A 23,898-nucleotide genomic window follows, 5' to 3' on the forward strand; every position below is an offset into this window, starting at 1 on the left:
CCGGGCCTCCCCTAGGTCGACTCAGCCTCAAATGAGTACCTGGTGCGGTGTAAACATCGCCACTGGGGAGACAAAGGCAGTCGGGCGTGGTGCTGGCCACCCACCCACTCGTGTACCGTTCCGGCCTTCATAGGTGCTCGCTAACAGCACTTGCCCCTACAGTCTTTGTGTGAGGAGCGGTCGTGTAGGTTATACGTCCTTGCTAAGAGCCCTTGTCCAAATAGTCTGTGAAGGCTATGCGGGGGTTCTTTGTCTTTTGCCTTTGTGTGTGATGTTTTAATTCGGGCTTTCTAACTTTTAAAATGAAATAGTTGAATGAAAGAGGTTTCTGAGCCATAAAAATGAAAGTTTCTTCGTCTTGGCAATGGCATTAGTGGCGGCGGTGTTGGCGTCGTGGTGATGGCATTGTTGGTGTTGGCGTTCGCGGCGTTGGGAGTGTCCGTGACATTGGTGGATGTGCTGACGTTGACGGCTGCGGCGCAAATCAGCTTCTCGTTCTCGTGACGCAGCCGTTGATTCTCCTTCTCTACGAGCCGGCTCTCCTCATGCAGCATCTGTGGATGCAGCACCATCGCCCTCTCCTGAAGCAGCATCTGTCGACGCAACGCCTCATTGTCCTTACGCGTCGCCGCCTCCCTCACCCTCAGGGTGGCGTTGTCGTCTTCCACCGTGCTTGTTCTTTGACGCAGCTTCACGTTGTCCTCGCACAGCATGGCGCTGTAACGCTCGGCGTCGGATAGGTTACAGCTCCAATGATGCCACAGGAATATCTGGATCACAGCCATCATCACTATCGCAATGCCCATCAGCCGTGACACAACGCATGGCAGCGGGTCTATGTAGGGCTTTGTGCACAATGGAGTCGGGGTCGGCTAGTTGGCACTGTCTCCTTTATAATCGACCAATCCGGTAATGTGAATCAAGGTCAATATGACGAACGCCTTGACTCCATGCAGGAGCAACATCTTGCCACAGAAGCCAAGTTCGAGTGTGAGCATCGCATGTGAGCGTCACGTGTATTTAGCCTGTGACGAATGTGACGTCATCGCCGGATGTGACGCGGTTAGAATCCGACACCGGCCGGGCACGTCAGCTGACCACCCCAACCCCCCAAAATCATGGGGTCTGTGATGTCACAGACCGAGGCGCGCCCTACTTATTTATTTATTTTAACTCGCGCGGTTTTCGTGCAGCGCCCCTAGCGGTAGCGGGGAGGATAACGGTGGGGGGTGGGGGGACAGTAGGGGGGTCGGGAGCGATGCCACGGTGTACGCGTTGCTGTCGGCCATCTTACACAGGGAAAAGTTTCTCGCTTTTGCCAATCCCTGTGTCCCCTCACGGCGTCGTGGGGACGGAGAGGTGAAGGGGGGGGTCGCGTGTTGATAACGTCATCGCCGGCTTTCCCGTTCACAACAACGGGCGACGCTTCGCTTACGTAAGACGGCCGCTGGTGACAGTCGTTTGCGAGTTTGAAGTTGCTGGGCAGTTTTTTTTCTCGTCGCATTCCAGCGCCTTTCTCTTCTCTCTGAGGCAGCAAGACACGCGGCCTTCCACTGCCAATAACCACCAATGACAACCAACTCACGTGTCTCCTTGTTGTTGCAGTATTAATTACGTAAGGGACCGACAGCCTTGGCTTCTTCACCACCATCAACCGAGAGTGGTCTCTGGGAGTCGAGTTTCTTCTGGTAGAGGGCACAGCTCCAGAGAAAACAACTGGGAATATGCACAACTTGTGCGGGTTTCACGACGCATTGATATTTACGCGACCCAAAACAAGACCTTTATTTTTATTTAAACTTTCGTGACTGCAGTGATTCATATTCTTGGTTCTTTTGGGAAACAATAAAACAATAAAATATAAAACAATAAAATTCTCACGACGTTTCGACTGCAACACAAGTAGTCATCATCAGGTGTGAAAACCAACGGCAAGAAATTTTTTTTCAAATGTTGCCGTTTGTGTTGCAGTCGAAACGTGAGAATTTTATTTTATATTTTTTATTACTTTATTGTTTCCCTTCAACGTGACTTTACCGAAAGAGCTAAGAATATGAATTACTGCAGTCACCAAAGCTTTAACTCAAAATTATTTTAATTAACAATTTCTCCTACACAACCAAGCCAGCATCAGGACTCAAGGTAACGAAAACAAAACGAATTTCTTTTTATGTTACTTTATTTAAAGTTGTATTTACCATACAGTACATTTTTTAGAGTGTTACATGCAAATATACAATAATTATTTATAAGCTTAACAGTGCTTCCCTTTTTTTGTTTAACCATAACATTTTATGACACCGACAGTTATGTGCATTTAAATACAGTACATTATTGCTTCCTGACTGACAAACCATTCGACTTACGAAGGGTCCTCAGGAACAGAACCCATTAGTAAGTCAGCCACGTGCGTGTGTGTCCATGTGTGTGTGAGGAGTGGTCGTGTACGTCATACGTCCTTGCTAACAGCCATTATCCAAACAGTCTGTTAAGGCTATACAGAGGTCCTTTATCTTTTGCCTTTATGTGGGTGATGTTTTTATTCGGGCTCTTAGACGTGTCAAATTGAAGCGTTTACGAAAGAAGTTTCTGAGACATCGAAATTTAAGCTTCTTGGTCTTGTTGGTGACGTTGGCGGTGGGGGTGTCAGTGGCGGCGATAGAGGCGGTAGCGTCATCAGCGTCGGCGTTCGAGGCGGTGGGAGCGTCTGAGGCATTGGTGGACGATGTGGTGTTGGCCGTGGCAGCAAAGGAGGTCTCCTCGTTAGTCGTGATAGCGGCGGTGGTGGCGTCATCGGCGTCGGCGTTCGCGGCGGTGGGAGCGTCGGCGGCATTGGCGGAGACGGTGACGTTGGCCGTGGCGGCGTGGGCGGCTGCGGCACGAATCAGCTTCTCGTTCTCGTGACGCAGCCGTTGATTCTCCTTCTTTACGAGCCAGTTCTTTTCACGCAGCATCTGTGGATTCAGCACCATTGCGTTCTCCCGAAGCAGTATCTCTAGACGCAACGCCTCATTGTCTTTACGCATCTCCGCCTCCCTGAACCTGAGGAATGCGTTGTCGTCTTCCACCGTGCTTCTTCTTTGACGCAGCTTCACGTTTTCCTCGCACAGCATGGCGCTGTAACGCTCGGTGTTGGATAGGTTACAGCTCCAACGTCGCCACAGGAATATCTGGATCACAGCCATCATCACTATCGCAACGGCCATGAGCTGCTGTGACACAACGCATGGCAAGGGGTCTGTGTTGGGCTTTGTGACCAATGGAGTCGGGTAGTTGACACTGCCTCCTCCTTTGTATTTAACCAATCTGGAAAAGTGAATCAAGAGCAACGCGACAAACGGTATGACTACATGCAGGAGCAGCATCTTGCCATGAAGTGTTGCCAACGCGAAGCCAGGTCAGGTGTGAGGCTTGCGTGTGAGCGCCACGTGTTTATTAAGCCTGTGACGATTGCGACGTCATCGCCGGATGTGACGCGCTGACCCCGCCCCCAAATTGGATTAGTGACGTCACATACCGTGCCGCGCTCTATTTATTTTGCCTCACGCGGCGTCTCGTCTCGCGCAGCGCCCCTGCGGGGAGGATAACGGGGGTGGGGGGGGGGAAACGGGGGGAGGTGAAGGGGGGGGCGTGTTGAAGACGTAATCGCCGGATTTCCCGTTCACCACAACGGGCGACGCTTCCCTCACGTAAGATGGCCGCTGGTGACAATCGTTTGAAGTTGCAGGGCAGTTTTTTTCTCGTCGCATTCCAGCGCCTTTCTCTTCTCTCTGAGGCAGCAAGACACGCGGCCTTCCACTGCCAATAACCACCAATGACAACCAACTCACGTGTCTCCTTGTTGTTGTTGCAGTATTAATTACGTAAGGGACCGACAGCCTTGGCTTCTTCACCACCATCAACCGAGAGTGGTCTCTGGGAGTCGAGTTTCTTCTGGTAGAGGGCACAGCTCCAGATTAATTCGAGTGTAAAATAAAAGTTGCCTACAACGAACTGGCTAAGTGCGTGAGGGAGGATGCACGACTTGAGAAAACGACTGGGAATATGCACAACTTGTGCGGGTTTCACAACGCATTGATATTTACGTGACCCAAAACAAAACCTTTATTATGGATAATATGGGTCGCGAAAGCCTACGTGTTAAACTCATTGAACATAGTTTATTGAATAAAAGTGACCATTGAAACGAGATTTAGAAAGCTCGTTCATCCATTAAATCGCTGCGTCTCCGCGTTTGTGTGTCTGTGTTCGTGCCTCAAGGTGCACATGGCCTGGCACAAGCGTCGTGTTGACGTCACCGCCACTTAGTGGCGAATGGCGGTTGTTGTTCTTGTGTTTGTGCAGCTGCTAGAGGCGGCTCGTGACATGTCCACGAGGTGGGGCTGTCGTGAGTGACGCCTGTAACGGCGGCGTTCTCACGAAGAAAACCTCGTCATGTTATCGGCACCCCCGTGAAAGTACTTCTTGAACTGTCCTATCTCGCAACGGTGGGCATTTATAAACAATACGACACAAAATAACAAAACACTCAAATGCTGTCCCCATTACCCTCTCAAGTCCACACTACTACAACAACAACCCTTTGACACTGCCAAAAACCGTGACCTGCTGCTCTATTAAATATTTTCGCAGTGCCACCGAGCGCTGTGACATCGTCTCACTGCAGCCACGTGCGTCTTATGCACCGCCCTGAATGGGTGTCAAACGCAGTGGCTGAAATCAGAAGCGAATGGCAACGACTGAAGTGGGAAACCTCTCACTCGGACGCCTTCACAGCCGCCCCGAGACCTCCCCGAGGCACAAATCACACTGGCTATGCAGCGGTTTCAAATGCGAATTTAAAATGTTACCTTCATTAAGCAATTCACGTTGAAACAATCATATTTTTAAACACAAGACGATTTATATTCTTAGCTCTTTCGGTAAAGTCATGTTGAAGGGAAACAATAAAATATATAAAACAATATTTATTTTATTGTTTCCCTTCAACGTTACTTTACCGAAAGAGCTAAGAATATGAATTACTGCAGTCACGAAAGCTTTAAATCAAAATAAATAGATTCATATAAAAGTATTTTTTTTTTTATTTGAGAAATAATTTCATCTTCTCCAGCTAGTTGGGGCAGCGCCCCAACGCGCCTAGGGAGGACGAACCGCGCCTGGCAGCTCCGTGTCCGTGTGTCTCTGTCGATATGTCTCACTTCGTGTATCTGTACCTCCTGACCAAAGCAAGTGCACGGGTGGCTGAACCTACAGGGTTGCCACGAAGAGTTGTGGCATTGCCATCACTCTGCCCACCAAAAGAAAGCACCTGCCTGGCTAATTTATAGTGGCTGCTGTTGTTGTATGCGGGCAGTCCCCTCATTCCAGGGCCTTGGAATGAGGTGCAGCAGACAAACATGAATGGTGTTTGGAAAAAGCTTTGCTCTCAATATGTGAATTATTTCAGGGGGGTTGAGGAAACAATGTCCACAGTCATTGACAAAAATCGTTGGATTGGGAAAGCAAATTGAGCAGGAGATTGAGGCCGATAAAGTTCATTCACAAGATAGGACCAATGAGGATCTCATGTAACTGGAGGCAGAAGAGTTTACAGATTAAGTTGACGTCACTGAGAAAAAGATTTCCGGTATTTTGAAACTGGCTTGACTATTTTTGAGGTTCAAAATCCTAACTCATGTAGATTCTACATTTTATCTACATAATGACACCTTGCCGATATTAACTATGTTAACCTATTTGTATTTATTTTTAAATTATATCTTAAAGCTATTTTATATTCGATATTTATTCAATTTTATATACTTCAGCCCCTTGGTGTTAGTTAGACTTTTAACCCTTATTATTACAGTAAGACTTGTTTAAAACTTATTTAAGATTTTAGATTCCTATATGTTGAATGTATGCACCATCCTGCCAAAGTAAATTCCGTGTCGGTGTGAACTTTCATGGCGAATAAAACCCTTTCTGATTCTGATTCATATTCTTAGCTCTTTCGGTAAAGTCACGTTGAAGGGAAACAATAAAACAATAAAAAATATATAAAACAATAAAAATTCTCACGACGTTTCGACCATAACGCAAACGGTCATCATCAGGTGTGAAAACCAACGGCAAGAAACATTTGAAAGAAGTGGCGGTTTGCATTTATTTATTTTCAAACGGTGTTTGTATTTATTTAAAAAAACGTTAGCGCCACGGATAGCGATTTGACAGTTTGTTTAGAAGGACGAGTCCATCTATGTTCTGAAAAGAGGAGGGGGGAGACGAAAAATTAATGCATGCTGTCTGAAAGCCACCGTAAGCGTGAACTATTGATTAAATAAATGAATAAATGCACCGTTTAAAAATAAATAAATGCAACACGCCAAATGTTTCTTGCCGTTGGTTTTTCACACCTGATGATGACCGTTTGCGTTATGGTCGAAACGTCGTGAGAATTTTTATTGTTTTATATATATTATTGTTTTCCTTCAACGTGACTTTACCGAAAGAGCTAATAATATGAATTACTGCAGTCACGAAAGCTTTAACTTATATAGATTCACCAATGTCTCTAGAGTTGGCAGTGATGGGTTGAGTTTCCACTGTATTTAAAGATATATGAACAAAATAATATGGCCTCTGTCCAAGTTTCCCTTGATAGGTTTTTCATGAATGTTGAAAGAGAGCCAGAGCCAACCCGACCAATCTCTCCAGAAAGATTTCAAGAAAAGTTTCCTGAAAGGTGCCCTTCACCACACTCGCTTGCGTCACTATCTTTTAATTAACCATTAAATTCGCCTACACAACCAAGCCAGCATCAGGACTCAAGGTAACGAAAACAAAACGGATTTATTTCTTTATATGTTACTTTATTTTAAGTTGCATTTACTATGCAGGAATTATTTTTAGAGTGTTACATGCAAATGTACAATAATTATTTAGAAGCTTAACAATTCGTCCCTTTTTCAATGGTTTTAATTAACTTGATTCCTCTGTTTGTCGTGGTCAAATCTTGTAATCAAAATTTGGTCCACTTCCCGTTGTCCAATCAATTCCACATTTTGCACACGTACTCAGATCCGGTGACAATGCATGCCAGTATAAAAATTGGCATCAATTAATTCGCTACTTTAAGGCAATTTACATTTTGTATGGACGCCTTATTATTTATATATAATTGTGTAGGCAAAAAACGCCGCGGTCCCTAAACTGTGGAATCGGCTCACACATAGTTCATAGTTCCATTTATTTGGTATAGCCCTGTGAGCCATTCGGCTCTTGAATCAGGTGCAACCGCAACAAAAAACAAAAACATGAACAAGAAAACATCTTAAAGTGACTATGTGACTGTGGAAACAGAAAATCCAGGAAAAAAACATCAGAATATTCCTGAAATAGCACCGTACACCAACGCTGTGTGCAAAAATCCCAGTGGGATGCAAGTCAAATAACAACCACAAGACAACTATGATTTAGGCCATCAGTCTTAACTCCGTACTACAATAAACGAAAACATGGCCAAAACCAATAAAACGTTTTCGAAATCACCAAAATAAAAGCCATAAATGCAACGTAACAGTGATCACAAAAAGCAGGTGCCACGTGTCTCAGGCGACATTGATGCACTTGTCGACCGTGAGTTAAACGAAATTGTTAATAATAAAACCGATGTTTTAAAAAACACTATTTTTCAACGAATTTATTTGTTTAACCATAACACATTTTATAACACTGACGGGTATGTGCATTTAAATACAGTTCATTATTGCATCCCGACTTACGAACCACTCGACTTACAAAGGGTCCTCAGGATCGGAAACCTTTAGGAAGCCAGGCACTTGCGTGAGTATGCATCCATTTGTGTGTGCATGTGTGTGTGTGATGAGCGGTCGTATAGGTCATACGTCCTTACTAACAGCCCTTCTCCAAACAGTATGTTACCGCTATACAGGGGTTCTTTGTCTTTGGCCTTTATGTGTGACGTTTTATTTGGGCTTCTTTAACTTATAAAATTAAATCGTTTTATGAAAGGGGTTTCTGAGTCATCGAAATGTAAGTTTTTTCGTCTCGGTGGTGGCAATAGTGGCGGCGGTGTTGGCGTCGTGTAAATGGTGGCGGTGGTGGTGGCGGTCACGTCGTTATCGTCGGTGACATTGGTGGAGGTGCTGACGTTGACGGCTGCGGCGCGAATCAGCTTCTCGTTCTCGTGACGCAGCCGTTGATTCTCCTTCTCTACGAGCCGGCTCTCCTCATGCAGCATCTGTGGATGCAGCACCATCGCCCTCTCCTGAAGCAGCATCTTTCGACGCAACGCCTCATTGTCCTTACGCGTCGCCGCCTCCCTCACCCTCAGGGTGGCGTTGTCGTCTTCCACCGTGCTTGTTCTTTGACGCAGCTTCACGTTGTCCTCGCACAGCATGGCGCTGTAACGCTCGGCGTCGGATAGGTTACAGCTCCAACGACGCCACAGGAATATCTGGATCACAGCCATCATCACTATCGCAATGCCCATCAGCCGTGACACAACGCATGGCAGCGGGTCTATGTAGGGCTTTGTGCACAATGGAGTCGGGGTCGGGTAGTTGGCACTGTCTCCTTTATAATCGACCAATCCGGTAATGTGAATCAAGGTCAACATGACAAACGCCTTGACCCCATGCAGCAGCAACATCTTGACCACGCGTGTTGCCAGCGAGGAGCCAGTTGGAGTGTGAGCGTCACGTGCGAGCGTCACGTGTATTTAGCCTGTGATGATTGCAACGTCATCGCCGGATGTGACGCGCGGATGTGACGCGCTTAGAAATTCGATACCTGCCAGTGACGTCAGCTGACACCGCCCCCAACAATTATGTTTGTTACGTCACAGACCGAGGTTGCGCCCTAATTAATCATAAAACATTTTTATCACGCGGCGTCTCGCGCAGCTCCTATAGCGGTAGCGGGGAGCATAATGGCGGGGGAGTGGGAGACGGGGAGAAGGGGGCGGGGTCCATAGCGCTGCCGCGGTGTACGCGTTCCTGTCGGCCATCTTACACAGGGAAGAGTTTTCCTCTTTGGCCCAATCCCCGTGTTCCGTTTCGGCGTGGTGAGGGGGGAGGTGAAGTGGTGACGTGTTGATGACGTCATTCGCCGGCTTTCCCATTCACAGCGGCGGGCGACGCTTCCCTTGCGTAAGATGGCCGCCGGCGGCGAGTCGCAGGTTTGCGGTGGCGGCGTTCAGGGCGCACATGGGGCGCGCGCTCCCTTCACTAGGAGGCAGCGAGAGAGGCGGCCTTCGATAAGCTCGGATAAACAACACCCAGCTAAAGCAGCGTGTCTCCTTGCTGCTGCTGTTGTGTTCGTTACGTAAGGGAACCGGCCGGCTTGGCTTCACCACCACCGCCGCCGCCAACAACAACCACCACCACCACCACCTTCAGTCGCGCGCTTCTCCTGCGAGGTTTCAAAGCTCCTGGGGGGCCTCTTTGCGGGCTCGCTCGCTCGCGCCATCGTCCATGGCCGTGTCGCGGGGAGACGTCGTCTACCAGAAGGGGCAGGTGATGGACAAGTCGCGCCCGCTCCTCCTCTCCCATACCCCCTCCTCTTTGTGCTCCACGCGTCCACTGCTATACGAGGGCCTCTGCACACCCCGTGGGGTTTATTAACTTGACCATACTTCACCTCGCCTGCTCAGTGTGGGTTGGTGAGAGTGGGTGGCGTCAGTAGAGTCGTGGCTGTCGGATACACTTCTTCTGTATGCTGTGCACCGCGAAGCAGAATGAAGACGTTGTTATTGACGTTATGTTGTTGACGTTATGTTATTGACGTTATGTTATTAACGTTATGTTATTGACGTTATGTTGTTGACGTTATGTTATTGACGTTATGTTGTTGACGTTATGTTATTGACGTTATGTTGTTGACGTTATGTTGTTGTGTTATTGACGTTATGTTGTGTTATTGACGTTATGCTATTGACGTTATGTTGTTGACGTTATGTTATTGACGTTATGCTGTTGACGTTATGCTATTGACGTTATGTTATTGACGTTATGTTGTTGACGTTATGTTATTGACGTTATGTTGTGTTATTGACGTTATGTTATTGACGTTATGTTATTGACGTTATGTTGTTGTGTTATTGACGTTATGTTGTTGTGTTATTGACGTTATGTTGTTGACGATATGTTCGCACGGTACGCGTGTACAGCGCTGTCTGCGCGTGCACGGTTGGGCTTACGTGCATTGTACAGTGACACTACAGTGCGGTGTGAATGAAGTCAACAGTGCACTACTTTGTGGCGAATCAACAGCGGTGGTCATATGCGAGTCACCGCTCGCCGCCCTCGAAATGAAGAATTTCTACCACTGGCTCGGTATATTATTTCCTCTTGCTATCAGTTTCGACGGTGTACTTGCATTCAATTAACCTGCAAATTGCGTGTGTGTCAGCACTGTACGGAACTCGAGCCTTCACTCGCCCGCATTCACAGACCCGCTCTGGTACCAGCGTGGTGAAGTATGGTCAAAACAAGCGCCGCACTGCGCCGCGCCCTGGTACTGCAGTGGACGGACGTCACTTCTCTCGCACAGCGCTCCGGGTGTCGGGGAACGCCGTGGGTCTCGCCGCATGCTGAGCGTGCCGCGTGCTGAGCGTGCCACGTGCTGAGCGTGCCACGTGCTGAGCGTGTGGCACGTGCTGAGCGTGTGCCGCGTGCCGAGCGTGTGCCGCGTGCTGAGCGTGCCACGTGGTGAGCGTGCCGCGTGCTGAGCGTGCCGCGTGCTGAGCGTGGCACGCGCCGCACGCCGCACGTGGCACGCTCAGCACGTGCCGCGTGCTGAGCGTGGCACGTGCTGAGCGTGTGGCACGTGCTGAGCGTGCCGCGTGCTGAGCGTGCCGCGTGCTGAGCGTGCCGCGTGCTGAGCGTCGCACGTGCTGCGTGTTGAGCGTAGCACGTGCTGAACGTGCCGCGTGCGGTCGATGAAGACTCAAAAGGGTCGTGGTGGTGATGGTGGTGGTGGTTGTGTGTCCCGTGTAGAGTGACGATTCTGACATTTGGCACGACGCAGCGCTCATCAAGGCGTATGACAAAGCCGTCACGTCCTTCAAGGTGAGTGTCTCCGACTTTGGATGTGAGCTCAACCGGTCCTGGGCCTCCCCTAGGTTGACTCAGCCACAAATGAGGACCAGGCGCGGTGTGTAAACATCGCCACTGTGGAGACAGGCGGCCGGGCGTGGTGCTGGCCACCCACCCCCTCGTGTGCTATGCCGGCCTTCATAGGTGCTCGCTAACAGCACTTGCCCCAACAGTCTGTTAAGGCTATAAGGGGGGGGTCTTTGTCTTTGTATCGCTTGTCTGTGTGTACTTGTGCACTTCGTATCTCTGTGTGCGTGTACATGGTTATATTTACACCTTGAGACACAACACCTGTTGCAAGGGATACCCGGGAAAGCCCGACAATATAACACACTTCGTGTGTCACGTGCACCACCAGTGGTTACAAAACGAATTTCTTTACGGCTACATTTTTGTTCTCCTTCCCCCACACCTCCGATTAGCATGATTGGCTACGTACGATGCGAAATAAATTCAACATGCGCACACCTTCGAGTACTGTGTTATCATTCGATGGTAAGCGCCTTGCTCAAGTTGATTTGACTGTTTTTGTCTAAACGAACTTCCTCACCAGGCGGCGGAGAACGTGCACAGTGATACGTGCGCAGGTTGGAAACATGTCAGCCACAAATATGAATGGGGAAAATGGGCACACAGTGGTTTGACAGCATTGTTGCTAACTTAATAAGGCTGCATGATGCCTAGACTAGTTATAATAAATGGCACTCGACACTGTGCCATAGCAAAGTGACGTAGGATTTCTAAGAGCGCGCTTTTTTGAGTCGATGAGCCATTTTAAATGTCATGTAATGGCGTACATTCATACGCAGCGGGAATTGCTTCTAAATCCTCAAAATTATCCCAGAAAGTCACTCAAATTTGGTCGCTTGGTAAACCCCCAAAAATGCCTCTAAATCGAGCAACAAAATTGCTGAGTTGGCAACACTGTACGAGCCGTTCCAAAGTAGTACGTGTATGTACAGAAGCAGGTCTAGACACCCGGTCCTACACGTCTTAGAGCAGGGGTGGGTTACCTACGGCCCGTGACTTCGTCAGTGTATATGGCCGTGGCCACACGAAACCCAACCAACCTCAACTAACCGACCGTGTTCTTTCAGACAGCGCTCAAAAATGGCACCGCACTTGCGAGAGCCCCAAGACCTACGGGGAGACAAAGTCCGTGAACAAGCGGGCGAAGACACGGAGACGGCACAAGAGGAGCAGCGTGTCGCCCTCCGACAAGGTAAATATCTTGATTTAAAGCTTTCGTGACTGCAGTAATTCATATTCTTAGTTTTTTCGGTAAAGTCACGTTGAAGAGAAACAACAAAATAACAAAATATATATAAAACAATAAAAAATTCTCACGACGTTTCGACCATAACTCAAACGGTCATCATCAGGTGTGTCGGTTTGCATAAATTTATTTTGAAAACGGCATATTTATTTATTTATTTATAAAGAAAATATCGTTTGCGTCACGCGCAACGATTGGCAGTTTGCCCAGGACTAGTCCATCTATTTTTTGAAAAGAGGAGGGGGGAGACGAAATTTGTTTTTATGTATGCTGTCTGAAAGCCACTGTAAGCGTGAACAATCAATCAAGAACTGAAATGATTTATCAAATCTTTCCAATGATTGCTAAGATAGAATCCATCTTCTCGGTTGAAATTGTCTCTGTGCTTGTATATGTGGATAGCCTCATGAACGAATCTCTCATGGAAGCCAGATGGCTTACAAAGAACCTCCGTCTTGGAAAAGTCAATGGCATGTGAGCCTACTGAATTAGAACAATGATCTGCTACGGCCGAGGTGTTGGTCCTACCGTGTTTAAGGTCTGCTTTATGTTCACGAATGCGGTCCGAGATATGGCGTTTGGTTTCTCCAATGTAACTACTACCACAGAGGCAACTTAGTTTGTAGACACCAGGGTATTGTATGTCCGGAATCACATCTTTTACAGACGGAACCAGATCACGGATTTTATGTAATGTGTTGAAACGGACCTGGATCTTGTGTTTATTCAAGATTTTGGAGATCTTTTTTTGTGATCCCAGCAATGTAGGGTAAAGTGATGGTTTTGAAAGGCTCCTCAAGAGGGTTCTTCTTCATGGTTTGAGTGATAGCTTTGCGGATTGTATAGTCGGAGTAACCATTAGCCCTAATAGCTTGGTGTACGTGCTTGAGTTCACTGCTTATGTGTTCCTGGTCGGATATGCATTGAGCTCTATGATACAGAGTCTTGATGAGAGAATTCTTCTGTGATGGATGGTGGTGGGAATCCGGTTTCAGATAAGCATCCGTATGGGTAGCTTTCCTGTAGACAGAGTGGCTCATTGAACCATCAGGTCTCTTTTTAATTAGGACATCCAAAAAAGGTATCTTGCCATCTATTTCGACTTCCATGGTAAATCTGATGGCTGGGTGTATGGAATTGATGTGGTCGAAGAATTGGTCTAGAGCAGGCCGGCCATGTGGCCAGATGACAAAAGTGTCATCCACGTACCTCTTCCATAAGGTTGGGCGCAGAGTGGCAGTCTGGATGGCGTCAGTCTCAAATTTCTCCATGAAAATGTTAGCTATAACTGGAGAAAGGGGGGAGCCCATTGGGGTGCCCTCAGTTTGTTTGTAGAAAGTTCCATTCCAAGTGAAGTATGTATTGGTTAAACAGTGTCTCACCAGGGGGGGTACCTCAGTGTTTAGTCCTTGATGAACCAAGTCTTCAATGATTGCAATGGTGTCAGGTACAGGAACCTTGGTGAATAAGGAAACTACATCAAAACTGACAAGCAGGTCGTCTGGGGACAGGGAAATACCCTTGATTGTTGATACCAGGTGAGTAGAATTTTGTACCGCAGAGGTGGTCTTTCCAGTGAAAGGACGCAGGATTTCAGACAAAAAACGAGCTAGTTTGTAGGTGGGGGAGCTAATAGTAGAGACTATGGGACGAAGAGGTGTATCAACTTTATGTATTTTTGGTAAGCCGTATAATCTTGGTGGCCTGGCAGCAGAAGGTTTCAACGAAAACTGTTTAGATTGATCAATTAATGCGGTTGAATCAGAAATTATTTTGTTGGTTTGTGTGACGAGGCTGTTGGTGGGATCTCTTTTTATTTTTGTATAACTACCATCGTCGAGTAATTCTTTAATTTTGTTGTTGTATTCTATTTTATCCATGATGACAGTAGCATTGCCTTTGTCAGCTGAGAGAACTACAATATCATTCCTCTTTTTTAATTTATATAATTCAAAACGCTCATCTTTGCTGAGGTTGCTAGCTGGCATCTTAGCGTTTTTGAGGGTTGCAGCGATTTCAGATCTTGCTACGTCTGCAGCGATGTGACCCAGGCCCCTGAGAGCAACGTCTACTTGGGCAATTATATCATTAACTGGTATGTGTTTAGGTGTGACTGCAAAGTTTAGACCTTTAGCTAAAACGGATTTCAGACCATCGGAAATAGAACTGTTACTGCGATTAATTACGACTTTATTAACGTCTAACTTTTTGGTGTGTGGGTCCGGTCTTTTGTTGAAGAGGAGGTTAAATTTGGAAATCAGGTTTTCCTTACATTTGGTCGACATAGTAGCAGCTGAAGAGGCAGTCATATTGTCTACATGTTCCCAATCCGATGTGGACATTATTGCCGTCAATGATAAGTGTGATTTGTAGAGTGTCTTGTCTAACTGATCTAGTTCTGTGCGTATAAGTCTGATTTTTTCTGAGATAAGAGCTAAGCTAGTTTTGAAAAGAATTCGTTTCGCATTAGAAGAAGTTACAGTAGCAGAGGTGAGTGTAAATGCGATTGGTATTACCCCAGAGTCGCGGCATCTCTTCAGGAAGGTGAGAGACTCGATCAGCTCAGCTTTCTTATCCCGGAGTTTGTTGAAGGATCTTAAAGTTATGTGAAAACCCTCCCCGTAGAGGCGATTAAATTTTGATTTAAAGCTTTCGTGACTGCAGTAATTCATATTCTTAGTTTTTTCGGTAAAGTCACGTTGAAGAGAAACAACAAAATAACAAAATATATATAAAACAATAAAAAATTCTCACGACGTTTCGACCATAACTCAAACGGTCATCATCAGGTGTGTCGGTTTGCATAAATGTATTTTGAAAACGGCATATTTATTTATATATATATAAAAAAAACGTTTGCGTCACGCGCAACGATTGGCAGTTTGCCCAGGACTAGTCCATCTATTTTTTGAAAAGAGGAGGGGGGAGACGAAATTTGTTTTTATGTATGCTGTCTGAAAGCCACTGTAAGCGTGAACAATCAATCAAGAACTGAAATGATTTATCAAATCTTTCCAATGATTGCTAAGATAGAATCCATCTTCTCGGTTGAAATTGTCTCTGTGCTTGTATATGTGGATAGCCTCATGAACGAATCTCTCATGGAAGCCAGATGGCTTACAAAGAACCTCCGTCTTGGAAAAGTCAATGGCATGTGAGCCTACTGAATTAGAACAATGATCTGCTACGGCCGAGGTGTTGGTCCTACCGTGTTTAAGGTCTGCTTTATGTTCACGAATGCGGTCCGAGATATGGCGTTTGGTTTCTCCAATGTAACTACTACCACAGAGGCAACTTAGTTTGTAGACACCAGGGTATTGTATGTCCGGAATCACATCTTTTACAGACGGAACCAGATCACGGATTTTATGTAATGTGTTGAAACGGACCTGGATCTTGTGTTTATTCAAGATTTTGGAGATCTTTTTTGTGATCCCAGCAATGTAGGGTAAAGTGATGGTTTTGAAAGGCTCCTCAAGAGGGTTCTTCTTCATGGTTTGAGTGATAGCTTTGCGGATTGTATAGTCGGAGTAACCATTAGCCCTAAGAGCTTGGTGTACGTGCTTGAGTTCACTGCTTATGTGTTTCGTCTCCCCCCTCCTCTTTTCAAAAAATAGATGGACTAGTCCTGGGCAAACTGCCAATCGTTGCGCATGACGCAAACGTTATTTTTTATATATATATAAATAAATATGCCGTTTTCAAAATAAATTTATGCAAACCGACACACCTGATGATGACCGTTTGAGTTATGGTCGAAACGTCGTGAGAATTTTTTATTGTTTTATATATATTTTGTTATTTTTGTTGTTTCTCTTCAACGTGACTTTACCGAAAAAACTAAGAATATGAATTACTGCAGTCACGAAAGCTTTAAATCAAAATTTAATTAAAACCGTTGAAAAAGGGACGAATTGTTAAGCTTCTAAATAATTATTGTACATTTGCATGTAACACTCTAAAAATAATTCCTGCATAGTAAATGCAACTTAAAATAAAGTAACATATAAAGAAATAAATCCGTTTTGTTTTCGTTACCTTGAGTCCTGATGCTGGCTTGGTTGTGTAGGCGAATTTAATGGTTAATTAAAAGATAGTGACGCAAGCGAGTGTGGTGAAGGGCACCTTTCAGGAAACTTTTCTTGAAATCTTTCTGGAGAGATTGGTCGGGTTGGCTCTGGCTCTCTTTCAACATTCATGAAAAACCTATCAAGGGAAACTTGGACAGAGGCCATATTATTTTGTTCATATATCTTTAAATACAGTGGAAACTCAACCCATCACTGCCAACTCTAGAGACATTGGTGAATCTATATAAGTTAAAGCTTTCGTGACTGCAGTAATTCATATTATTAGCTCTTTCGGTAAAGTCACGTTGAAGGAAAACAATAAAATATATATAAAACAATAAAAATTCTCACGACGTTTCGACCATAACGCAAACGGTCATCATCAGGTGTGAAAAACCAACGGCAAGAAACATTTGGCGTGTTGCATTTATTTATTTTTAAACGGTGCATTTATTCATTTATTTAATCAATAGTTCACGCTTACGGTGGCTTTCAGACAGCATGCATTAATTTTTCGTCTCCCCCCTCCTCTTTTCAGAACATAGATGGACTCGTCCTTTTAAACAAACTGTCAAATCGCTATCCGTGGCGCTAACGTTTTTTTAAATAAATACAAACACCGTTTGAAAATAAATAAATGCAAACCGCCACTTCTTTCAAATGTTTCTTGCCGTTGGTTTTCACACCTGATGATGACCGTTTGCGTTATGGTCGAAACGTCGTGAGAATTTTTATTGTTTTATATATTTTTTATTGTTTTATTGTTTCCCTTCAACGTGACTTTACCGAAAGAGCTAAGAATATGAATCAGAATCAGAAAGGGTTTTATTCGCCATGAAAGTTCACACCGACACGGAATTTACTTTGGCAGGATGGTGCATACATTCAACATATAGGAATCTAAAATCTTAAATAAGTTTTAAACAAGTCTAACTGTAATAATAAGGGTTAAAAGTTTAACTAACACCAAGGGGCTGAAGTATATAAAATTGAATAAATATCGAATATAAAATAGCTTTAAGATATAATTCAAAAATAAAAAATACAAATAGGTTAACATAGTTAATATCGGAAAGGTGTCATTATGTAGATAAAATGTAGAATCTACATGAGTTAGGATTTTGAACCTCAAAAATAGTCAAGCCAGCTTCAAAATACCGGAAATCTTTTTCTCAGTGACGTCAGCTTAATCTGTAAACTCTTCTGCCTCCAGTTACATGAGATCCTCATTGGTCCTATCTTGTGAATGAACTTTATCGGCCTCAATCTCCTGCTCAATTTGCTTTCCCAATCCAACGATTTTTGTCAATGACTGTGGACATTGTTTCCTCAACCCCCCTGAAATAATTCACATATTGAGAGCAAAGCTTTTTCCAAACACCATTCATGTTTGTCTGCTGCACCTCATTCCAAGGCCCTGGAATGAGGGGACTGCCCGCATACAACAGCAGCCACTATAAATTAGCCAGGCAGGTGCTTTCTTTTGGTGGGCAGAGTGATGGCAATGCCACAACTCTTCGTGGCAACCCTGTAGGTTCAGCCACCCGTGCACTTGCTTTGGTCAGGAGGTACAGATACACGAAGTGAGACATATCGACAGAGACACACAGACACGGACACGGAGCTGCCAGGCGCGGTTCGTCCTCCCTAGGCGCGTTGGGGCGCTGCCCCAACTAGCTGGAGAAGATGAAATAATTTCTCAAATAAAAAAAAATACTTTTATATGAGTCTATTTATTTTGATTTAAAGCTTTCGTGACTGCAGTAATTCATATTCTTAGCTCTTTCGGTAAAGTAACGTTGAAGGGAAACAATAAAATAAATATTGTTTTATATATTTGATTGTTTCCCTTCAACATGACTTTACCGAAAGAGCTAAGAATATAAATTGTCTTGTGTTTAAAAATATGATTGTTTCAACGTGAATTGCTTAATGAAGGTAACATTTTAAATTCGCATTTGAAACCGCTGCATAGCCAGTGTGATTTGTGCCTCGGGGAGGTCTCGGGGCGGCTGTGAAGGCGTCTGAGTGAGAGGTTTTCCACTTCAGTCGTTGCCATTCGCTTCTGATTTCAGCCACTGCGTTTGACACCCATTCAGGGCGGTGCATAAGACGCACGTGGCTGCAGTGAGACGATGTCACAGCGCTCGGTGGCACTGCGAAAATATTTAATAGAGCAGCAGGTCACGGTTTTTGGCAGTGTCAAAGGGTTGTTGTTGTAGTGTGGACTTGAGAGGGTAATGGGGACAGCATTTGAGTGTTTTGTTATTTTGTGTCGTATTGTTTATAAATGCCCACCGTTGCGAGATAGGACAGTTCAAGAAGTACTTTCAACGGGCGTGCCGATAACATGACGAGGTTTTCTTCGTGAGAACGCCACCGTTACAGGCGTCACGACAGCCCCACCTCGTGGACATGTCACGAGCCGCCTCTAGCAGGTGCACAAACACAAGAACAACAACAACCGCCATTCGCCACTAAGTGGCGGTGACGTCAACACGACGCTTGTGCCAGGTCATGTGCACCTTGAGGCCATGGGGCACGAACACAGACACACAAACGTGGAGACGCAGCGATTTAATGGATGAACGAGCTTTCTAAATCTCGTTTCAATGGTCACTTTTATTCAATAAACTATGTTCAATGAGTTTAACACGTAGGCTTTCGCGACCCATATTATCCATAATAAAGGTTTTGTTTTGGGTCGCGTAAATATCAATGCGTCGTGAAACCCGCACAAGTTGTGCATATTCCCAGTTGTTTTCTCCAGTCGTGCATCCTCCCTCACGCACTTAGCCAGCTCGTTGTAGGCAACTTTTATTTTACACTCGAATTAATCTGGAGCTGTGCCCGCTACCAGAAGAAACTCGACTCCCAGAGACCACTCTCGGTTGATGGTGGTGAAGAAGCCAAGGCTGTCGATCCCTTACGTAATTAATACTGCAACAACAAGGAGACACGTGAGATGGTTGTCATTGGTGGTTATTGGCAGTGGAAGGCCGCGTGTCTTGCTGCCTCAGAGAGAAGAGAAAGGCGCTGGAATGCGACGAGAAAAAAACTGCCCTGCAACTTCAAACTCGCAAACGATTGTCACCAGCGGCCATCTTACGTGAGGGAAGCGTCGCCCCTTGTGAACGGGAAATCCGGCGATGACGTCTTCAACACGCCCCTCCACCTCCCCCCGTTTGCCCCCCCCCCACCGTTATCCTCCCCGCTACCGCTAGGGGCGCTGCGCGAGATGCCGCGCGAGGCTAAATAAATAAATAAGTTCGCGGCTCGGCCTGAGGCGTCATTGATCCAATTTGGGGGGCGGGGTCAGCACGTCACATCCGGCGATGACGTCGCTATCGTCACAGGCTTAATACACACGTGACGCTCACACGCGAGTCTCACACCTGACCTGGCTTCGCGTTGGTAACGTCGTGGCAAGATGCTGCTCCTGCATGTAGTCATACCGTTTGTCGCGTTGCTCTTGATTCACTTTTCCAGATTGGTTGACTACAAAGGAGGAGGCAGTGTCAACTACCCGACTCCATTGGTCACAAAGCCCAATATAGACCCCTTTCCATGCGTTGTGTCACAGCAGCTCATGGCCGTTGCGATAGTGATGATGGCTGTGATCCAGATATTCCTGTGGCGACGTTGGAGCTGTAACCTATCCAACACCCAGCGTTACAGCACCATGCTGTGCGAGGAAAACGTGAAGCTGCGTCAAAGAAGACGCACGGTGGAAGACGACAACGCATTCCTTAGGTTCAGGGAGGCGGAGACGCGTAAAGACAATGAGGCGTTGCGTCTAGAGATACTGCTTCGGGATAACGCAATGGTGCTGAATCAACAGATGCTGTGTGAACAGAACTGGCTCGTAAAGAAGGAGAATCAATGGCTGCGTCACGAGAACGAGAAGCTGATTCGTGCCGCAGCCGCCCACGCCGCCACGGCCAACGTCTCCGCCAATGCTGCCGACGCTCCCACCGCCGCGAACGCCGACACCGATGACGCCACCACCGCCGCTATCACGACTAACGAGGAGACCTCTTTTGTTGCCACAGTCAACACCACATCGTCCACCAATGCCGCAGACGCTCCCACCGCCTCGAACGCCGACGCTGATGACGCTACCGCCTCCATCGCCGCCACTGACACCCCCACCGCCAACATCACCAACAAGACCAAGAAGCTTAAATTTCGATGTCTCGGAAACTTATTTCGTAAACGCTTCAATTTGACACGTTTAAGAGCCCGAATAAAAACATCACCCACATAAAGGCAAAAGACAAAGGACCCCCGTATAGCCTTAACAGACTGTTTGGATAATGGCTGTTAGCAAGGACGTATGACGTACACGACCACTCCTCACACACACATGGACACACACGCACGTGCCTGACTTACTAATGGGTTCTGTTCCTGAGGACCCTTCGTAAGTTGAATGGTTTGTCAGTCAGGAAGCAATAATGTACTGTATTTAAATGCACATGTCCGTCGGTGTCATAAAATGTGTTATGGTTAAACAAAAAAAGGGAAGCACTGTTAAGCTTATAAATAAGAATTATTGTATATTTGCATGTAACACTCTAAAAAATGTACTGTATGGTAAATACAACTTAAAATAAAGTAACATAAAAAGAAATTCGTTTTGTTTTCGTTACCTTGAGTCCTGATGCTGGCTTGGTTGTGTAGGAGAAATTAATTAATAGAATTTTTATTTAAAGCTTTGGTGACTGCAGTAATTCATATTCTTAGCTCTGTCGGTAAAGTCACGTTGATGGGAAACAATAAAATAATAAAATATATATAATAATAAAAATTCTCACGTTTCGACTGCAACACAAGCAGTCATCATCAGCTGTGAAAACCAACGGCAAGAACATTTTCACACCTGATGATGACCGTTTCTGTTATGGTCGAAACGTCGTGAGAATTTTTATTGTTTTATATATATTTTGTTTCCCTTCAACGTGACTTTACCGAAAGAACCAAGAATACGAATCACTGCAGTCACGAAAGCTTTAAATAAAAATAAAGGTTTTGTTTTGGGTCGCGTAAATATCAATGCGTCGTGAAACCCGCACAAGTTGTGCATATTCCCAGTTGTTTTCTCCAGTCGTGCATCCTCCCTCACGCACTTAGCCAGCTCGTTGTAGGCAACTTTTACTTTACACTCGAATTAATCTGGAGCTGTGCCCTCTACCAGAAGAAGCTCGACTCCCAGAGACCACTCTCGGTTGATGGTGGTAAAGAAGCCAAGGCTGCCGGTCCCTTAGGTAATTAATACTGCAACAACAACAAGGAGACACGTGAGTTGGTTGTCACTGGTGGCTATTGGCAGTGGAAGGCCGCGTGTCTTGCTGCCTCAGAGAGAAGAGAAAGGCGCTGGAATACGACGAGAAAAAAAACTGCCCTGCAACTTCAAACTCGCAAACGATTGTCACCAGCGGCCATCTTACGTGAGGGAAGCGTCGCCCGTTGTTGTGAACGGGATAGCCGGCGATGACGTTATCAACACGCGCGCCCCCCCCCTCACCTCTCCGTCCCCCCCACGCCGTGAGGGGACACAGAGATTGGCAAAAGCGAGAAACTTTTCCCTGTGTAAGATGGCCGACAGCAACGCGTACACCGCGGTAGCGGTCCCGACCCCCCCTACCGTCCCCCCAAACCCCACCGTTATCCTCCCCGCTACCGCTAGGGGCGCTGCACAAAAAACCGCGCGAGTCAAAATAAATAAATAGGGCGCACCTCGGTCTGTGACGTCACAGACCCCATATTTTGGAGGGGGGGTCAGCTGACCTGCCCGGCCGGTGTCGGATTCTAACCGCGTCACATCCGCCGATGACGTCACATTCGTCACAGGATAAATACACGTGAGAGGGCGATGGTGCTGCATCCACAGATGCTGCATGAGAGCCGGCTCGTAGAGAAGGAGAATCAACGGCTGCGTCACGAGAACGAGAAGCTGATTCGTGCCGCAGCCGTCAACGTCAGCACCTCCACCAATGTCACGGACACTCCCAACGCACCGAACGCCAACACCAACAACGCCATCACCACGACGCCAACACCGCCGCCACTAATGCCATTGCCAAGACGAATAAACTTTCATTTTTATGGCTCAGAAACCTCTTTCAATCAACTATTTCATTTTAAAAGTTAAAAAGCCCGAATTAAAACATCACACACAAAGGCAAAAGACAAAGAACCCCCGCATAGCCTTCACAGACTGTTTGGACAAGGGCTTTTAGCAAGGACGTATGACCTACACGACCGCTCCTCACAAAGACAAAGATCCCCCGTTTTGCCTAAACAGACTGTAGGGGCAGGTGCTGTTAGCAAGCACCTATGAAGGCCGAAATGGTACACGAGTGGGTGGGTGGCCAGCACCACGCCCGACTGCCTTTGTCTCCCCAGTGGTGATGTTTACACCGCACCAGGTACTCATTTGAGGCTGAGTCGACCTAGGGGAGGCCCGGGACCGGTTCAGATAATCATCATTGTTGGCCGTGAGAGGGAATTGAACCCGGGTCGCCAGGTTCATAGCGAAGCGCGCTAACAGCTACACTACCGCTCACACACACATGGACACACACATGGACACACACACACGCAAGTGCCTGACTTACTAATGGGTTCTGTTCCTGAAGACCCTTCATAAGTCGAATGGTTCGTAAGTCGGGACGCGATAATTTACTGTATTTAAATGCACATACCTGTAAGTGTTATAAAATGTGTTATGGTTAAACAAAAAAGGGAAGCATTGTTAGGCATAAAAATAACAATAATTGTACATTTGCCTGTAACACTGTAAAAAAATACTGTATGGGGAATACAACTCAAAATAAAGTTACGTGAAAATAAATTAATCCGATTTGTTTTCGTTACCTTGAGTCTAGTCACGTGGTAACACTGTGGTGGTATTGTGAGTAATGTATCACGTGGTAACACTGTGGGGGTATTGTGAGTAATGTATCACGTGGTAACACTGAGAGCCGCTTTAGGGGGTATTTGGCCTACTCTTTCACACGCTTTCCCCCACGATGTGCGACCTGCCGATCGATTAACCGCTCTAGTCGGCATGTAACAATCGCTTTTAATTCCTCGCCTAACAACACTCGCTCATTCGTATGACACACACGGCAACGCTCAAGTGTCCCACCAGGTGAATGTGCTAACGTAAGGTGGAAAGCCAGGGAAGGGGGGAGGATGGGACAAGGGTGGCGACGGGTAGGCCCACGGTGGGACGCTCTGCTTCTGCTTGTGACCCTTCTTCCGTGCTCCGTGCCCACCCTTGGGTCTGCCTGGCATCTCGTAGTCGTCAGCGGAGGGGGCACTGTCCTGCGGCATCGGCGCACACACGGGAACGCACATCGGAGAGACGCTTTCGCGCGATTCTGCATTCCTTAAATGACTACGGCTTGACCTCGTATAACGGACCATGCTCATAACGACAGCC

The 23,898-nt window shown here is 46.3% G+C and overlaps 1 protein-coding gene across 1 annotated transcript in view; it reads left to right on the forward strand.

Moving 5' to 3' along the window:
• The window catches only part of LOC142931325 (uncharacterized), a 39,994-nt gene extending 18,945 nt beyond the window's left edge, over nucleotides 1-21,049 (forward strand). The window contains exons 6-9 of the mRNA XM_076075214.1: nucleotides 9,336-9,521; nucleotides 11,004-11,075; nucleotides 12,204-12,324; nucleotides 20,290-21,049. Of these exons, the coding sequence (XP_075931329.1) occupies nucleotides 9,336-9,521; nucleotides 11,004-11,075; nucleotides 12,204-12,324; nucleotides 20,290-20,300 (390 nt within the window). The 3' untranslated portion in view covers nucleotides 20,301-21,049. The remainder of the gene's footprint in view (nucleotides 1-9,335; nucleotides 9,522-11,003; nucleotides 11,076-12,203; nucleotides 12,325-20,289) is intronic.
• The last annotated feature ends 2,849 nt before the right edge of the window (nucleotides 21,050-23,898 follow it).

The sequence above is a fragment of the Petromyzon marinus genome, chromosome 52, assembly GCF_048934315.1.
Source record: "Petromyzon marinus isolate PM22_M1 ecotype Great Lakes invasive population chromosome 52, UKy_Petmar_22M1.pri1.0, whole genome shotgun sequence".
Lineage (NCBI taxonomy): Eukaryota > Metazoa > Chordata > Hyperoartia > Petromyzontiformes > Petromyzontidae > Petromyzon > Petromyzon marinus.